General features: G+C 40.6%; 1 protein-coding gene across 1 annotated transcript; it reads left to right on the forward strand.

The window, feature by feature from the left end:
• Positions 4,796-5,929, forward strand: LOC104728643. The gene has a single exon (XM_010447598.1). The coding sequence runs from the start codon at positions 4,796-4,798 to the stop codon at positions 5,927-5,929; it is 1,134 nt and encodes a 377-aa protein (XP_010445900.1).

Below are 6,005 nucleotides of genomic sequence, written 5' to 3' on the forward strand. Positions count from 1 at the left end.
TAGCTTCGATTGTGTTACCCTTCACAGTTTAATAACAATTGTGTAAGAAGTCATATATATATAAGAACTGTTAAAAATTGAAATTTAAGTAAGAATGATGTTCAATTAACGACGCTAACCTCTACATCCACAAGAAGCAGTACTCTTTTTGTAAAGAACTCGCTGATACTCCAAGAATGTAAGACCTTGGCGTGTATACGCCAATTAGTTCTTCCGGGAAGAAGATCAGCAATTTTATCGAAATCTCATGATTTTCTCAAATTAGGGGTTTTTCCTGTTTCTTCTCTGTTATTGAAAACGAAAAGTGGATTCCGATTTGTAAGAATACAAACAGTCACAATTAAATATTGCGTCTTAATCGTTTTAGTATCTCACCTTTTGTTTGACTATTAAATATTTTTAACATTTATTATTATCTATATATAATAGCAAACCCACTTTTAGGGGTCAACTTTAATCTAATGGGTGAGATTGTTTTTACTATCTCATCTAACAGTCTAGAGTTATTGATGATCCCAACAGTTGCAAGTTTTTTTCAATAATCGTGTTTCTTCGTCGTACCCCATCTTTTAAAAATCGCATCATTTAATTTTTACACTTTTTTGTTTCACATCTCTTTGTTTATATATATACAGATTTTTATGAACTTTGAAAAAAGTTTTTATTCTTTGAGTCTTATATTATTAATGATGTCACCCTTTGTTAATGATCTCAAAAGTTGCAAAGTTTTGATCCAACAATTGTGTTTCTTCGTCGCACCCCCAATTTTCTATGTTTGGCACCCGTTAGGTTTCACACCTTTTTATTTTGCACCTTTTTAGTTTATATAAAATTGCAATGTTTTGATCCAATAACAAACCTACTTTTGGGGGTCAACTTTAATCTAATGGATGAGATTGTTTCTAATATCTCATCTAACGGTTTAGAATAATTACTGATCCCAACAGTTGCAAGTCTTTTTTACCAATAATCGTGTTTCTTCGTCGTACCCTCATTTCACACCTCTCTGTTTTCACACCTTTTTGTTTTTATATATATATATATATATTATACACAGATTTTTTTGAACTTTGAAAAGAGTTTTTGTTCTTTGAGTATTATATTATTAATGATCTCACCATTTGTTAATGATCTCAAAAGTTGCAAAGTTTCAATCCAACAATTGTGCTTTTTCATCGCTCCCCGAACTTTCCATGTTAGCACTTGTTAGTTTTCGCACCTTTTTGTTTCACACATTTTTGTTTCACACCTCTTTGTTTTCACACCTTTTTGTTTATATTTATATACAGATTTTTATAGACTTTAAAAAGAGTTTTTGTTCTTTGAGTATTATCAATATTTGCAAAGTTTTGATCCAACAATTGTGTTTCTTCGTCGCACCCCCAGCTTTCCATGTTGGCACCCGTTAGTTTTCACACATTTTTGTTTTACACATCTTTGTTTATATAAAGTTGCAATGTTTTGACCCAACAATTGTGTTTCTTTGTCGTACCCCTAGCTTTCAATGTTTGCACTTGTTAGTTTTTGCACTTTTTTGTTTCACACCATTTTGTTTCACACCTCTTTCTTTTTATATATATACAAATTTTTATGGACTTTGAAAATATTTTGTTCTTTGAGTATTATTAATGTTCTCATTATTTGTTAATGATCTTAAAATTTGCAAAATTTCGATCCAACAATTGTGTTTCTTCGTTGCACCCCCAGTTCTCCATGTTGGCACCCGTTAGTTTTCACATCTTTTTGTTTTACACCTTTTGGTTTATATAAAGTTGCAATGTTTTAATCCAACAATTGTGTTTCTTCGTCGTACCCCTAGCTTTCAATGTTTGCACTTGTTAGTTTTCGCACCTTTTTGTTTCACTCCTCTTTGTTTTCACACTTTTTTGTTTCTATTTATATACAAATTTGTAAGGACTTTGAAAAGAGTTTTTTTTTCCTTTGAGTATTATTAATGATCTCACCCTTTGTTAATGATCTCAAAAATTGCAAAGTTTCGATCTAACAATTGTGTTTCTTCTTCGCACACCCAGCTTTCCATGTTGGGACATATCAGTTTTCACACCTTTTTGTTTTACACCTCTTTGTTTATAAAAATTTACAATGTTTTGATCCAACAATTGTGTTTCTAGGTCGTACCCCTACCTTTCAATGTTTGTACTTGTTAGTTTTCGCACTTGTTAGTATTCACATCTTTTTGTTTCACACCTCTTTGTTTTCACACTTTTTTGTTTTTATATATGTACAGAATTTTATGGACTTTGAAAGAAAAAATTTTGTTCTTTGAATATTATTAATGATCTCACTTTTTGTTAATGATCTCAAAATTTGCAAAGTTTCGATCCAAAAATTATGTTTCTTTGTCGCACCCCCAGCTTTCCATGTTGGCACCCGTTAGTTTTCACAAATTTTTGTTTTATACCTCTTTGTTTATAGAAAGTTGCAATGTTTTGATCCAAAAATTGGGTTTCTTCTCGTACCCCTAGCTTTCAATGTTTGCACTTGTTAGTTTTCACACCTCTTTGTTTCACACTTCTTTGTTTTCACACTTTTTTTGTTTTTATGTATATACAAATTTTAATGTAGGAACTAATACCCTGGTTTCCTGTTGCGAAAGATGGAGAACCGCTGGTTCCCTGTTGGTCGTGCTTCCGCCCTGAGTCCCAAGCCTCCCACCGCTGGTGGTAGTCTGCCCCCACCTTCCCCACCACCCGTTCCCCCTGACCCTCCAGACCATTCACCCTCTTGTACCCTCTCCAACTTCCCTCCATTGTCCTCTTCTCTTGCTTCGAGCCACAAGTCGAAACTTCTCTCGCCTACTGCTAATCCTCAAAGGCCGGTTTCGAAAGTTTCCTCTGCACTGGGAGCGTCCTCTGCCTCCCAAATCACTACCGATGTTGTGATGCAACCAGTTGAAGACTCAATTGCTAATCTGCCTCGATCTAACCCTAGATCTGATGCTACTGTTCAAACTCAACACACTGCTCCCAACCAAATTACTGAGAATGAGAAATTCACTGTCCTCACCCCCAAATCCACATCCCCTTTACTCACAAACAAAGCTACTACTCGCCCCACTGCTACACCCCAACAAACCACACCCACCCCCTCCAACCAACCCCCAAACCCACCTGTGCCACACAATGCTGCTCCCCCTGAACAACCTCTACCTCGAACTGGTACCCCTTCGCCTGAATCAGGGCTGCCCCAAATCCCTACTGTCGCCACTCAGTCGGGCGCCTCAACACTTGTTGACAAACTCCGCAGAACAGCTGACAAGAAACTTAAGCGATTGACCCCAGTGTCTTACACAGCTACTGGTCGTCCCACTACCCACATCCCTGAGTCGGTTTTCCTGAAAGGAGCAGAGGCCCATAAGGATTTCATCATCTGTGTCTTCAATGGTAGACCCCCTCTATTTCACCAAATCCAAAGTGTTCTAAACCATATGTGGGGAAAAGGGCGCCGGCTTGAAATCCATGTGAATCATCTGTCTAATTCGGTTTTAGTCAGAATACCTAATGAGTTCATCAGGGAAAAAGTTCTAGAGAAAGGCATTTGGTATATTGGTGACTCCATGTTCCAAACTGCTCCTTGGGCCCCTCATTACTCCTCTGCTACTCCACCGTTAGACTCCATTCCTCTTTGGATCCACTTGCATGACGTCCCCTTGGACCTGAGAACAATAGAGGGCATAAGCATTGTAGCTGGGTTAGTGGGAGAACCAAAAGAGACGGATGACTTTACCATCAATCTAGTCAGCCTCAAAGTGTCCCATGCCAAAGTCGTGGTCGACCTTACTAAAAAATTACCTGATGTTGTTGAATACACTAGGGATAATGGTGAAGTCGTAGAAGTTGCCATCACTTATCCTTGGCTTCCTCCCTCGTGTTCTCATTGCCATGAAATAGGACACACTGCTAAGAACTGTCTTCAACTACCTCCCCCACCTTGTGCTCCGCCTACAACTAAAGCTAACTCTATCCGACTAGAGAAGCGGGTGACGACGGATGCTTCCACTTCACTAGTTATAGCAGCTCCTACTAATGCTTCCTCCTCTATGCGCACAAAGGATAATACACGCAAGAATAAAATTACTGGCAAGAACAACAGTCGTGCCACTGAGAGTGCCCCCCCCCCTCCAACTCCTTTGCTCCCCTGTCGTTGGACCCAACTACTGTTCCCATCCCGGAACCAACTACAGCCCCTGCTGCTACTCAAACCTCCATCCAACCTCCTATAGGTCCAAACCTTCTTCCCTCTTTGCCCTCTTCGCCCCAAGCTCCCATACATACCAAACCCTTAGTTGCTCCGAGCATGTTGCCAGCAAAAGCACCAGACCCATCTCTTAACCTCCCTATGATTATTGGCCTCCCTGCAATCACTACACCCTCCGGACTCCCTTACCCCTTCTCTCCTCCACCAGATAAACAACCACCTCAATCCCTGAAGCGCTCTCGTTCTCACCCGTCCCTTATTAGCCCTACGCATTCCCCCCCCCTCTTTTACCCCCAGCCACCAACCCTCTTTTGTCCACTAACCCTCTTTTGTCCTCAGCCACTAACCCCTATACCATCTCTATTCCCCCTATGACTAAGCTACTGTTGGAAACATCACACCCATCAGGTGTGCCTCGTACTTGTAATTAATGAATACTAAACACTTTTTTTGGAATATCTGAGGTTTAAATGATCCGGATAAGCATAAGCCTTTTAGTAGTTGGCTTCGGAGTTACCAGCCGCTTTTTGGAGCTATTTTGGAAACACATGTAAAAGAACTTAATCTGAACCGAGTAATGACATCGGTTTGCCCTGGATGGAACTATACTACGAACCACTCGTCTGATGAGGATGGTCGCATCATCGTTATCTGGAAGGACCCTGCGTTGGTAAGAGTGTTGCATCAGTCAAGACAATCCTTAACTTGTGAAGTCAATATTGCCAATAAACTTCAGTTTGTCTATACATCGGTCTATGCTTCAAATTTAAGGGAAGAAAGAACTAACCTCTGGGTTGAGCTCTTACGTATTCAGCAGTCTTTCTCTCTTGACACCTGTCCTTGGATTGTTGGAGGAGACTTCAACCAGATCATTCATCACAATGAGCATTCTTCTCCCTCAGTCAACAGCCTGTCCCCACCAATGTCGGAGCTGAAAGACTGTCTGTCTCAAATGGACCTATTTGACCTTCGTTTCCAAGGCCCTCTTTTTTCTTGGAGCAACAACCAGCCCTCTAACCCCATTGCCAAGAAGCTTGACCGTGTCCTTGTCAACAACCACTGGATCACCCTCTTTCCAGATAGCGTTGTTACTTTCCTTCCCCCTCTACCATCAGACCATTGCCCAAGCCTAGTTGACCTCGCGTATCAACTCCCCAAAGCAGGCACCCGCCCTTTCAAGTTCTTTAACTACCTCACTAAACACCCTAACTTCCTCCAGCTGGTACATGAAGCTTGGACTCAGGCAGGAAGCTTTGCTCTCAATCTTACTGATCTCTGCTGGAAGCAAAAGACCATTAAGGGAGACCTAAAAACCATAAATCGAGAGAATTTTTCAAAAATACAAGAGCGAGTGAGTGAAACTAACCGTTTGTTGCAAGATGTGCAGGTACAGGCCTTAAATCAACCATCACAACAAACTTTCCAGCTTGAAAAGGACCTCCACGACAAATGGACGTTTCTGAGGGACATTGAGGAAAGTTACTTCAAGCAGAAATCACGAGTGAATTGGCTCAAGGAGGGAGATCTCAATACCTCTTACTTCCAAAAAATTTGTCAGGCTAGAGCAAGTTACAACACCATCCGGTCTTTCCTCCTGGAATCTGGTGACTTATTACTGGATCCATGTGAAATGAGCGACCACGCCATAGCTCACTTTACTTCAATCCTGTCGCCAAACCACTCTGTTTCACCTCCGCTATGGTCTTCCTAGGAATGGTTACAATCATTAAACCCTTACCTCTGTTCTAGCGCCCACTCTCAAATGATGATATCCATTCCCACTCTTG

The sequence above is a fragment of the Camelina sativa genome, chromosome 11 (assembly GCF_000633955.1).
Source record: "Camelina sativa cultivar DH55 chromosome 11, Cs, whole genome shotgun sequence".
Lineage (NCBI taxonomy): Eukaryota > Viridiplantae > Streptophyta > Magnoliopsida > Brassicales > Brassicaceae > Camelina > Camelina sativa.

What these genes read in the sequence shown, in the direction of transcription:
- LOC104728643 (XM_010447598.1), top strand. Translation starts at nt 4,796, where the DNA reads ATGACATCGGTTTGCCCTGGATGGAACTATACTACGAACCACTCGTCT.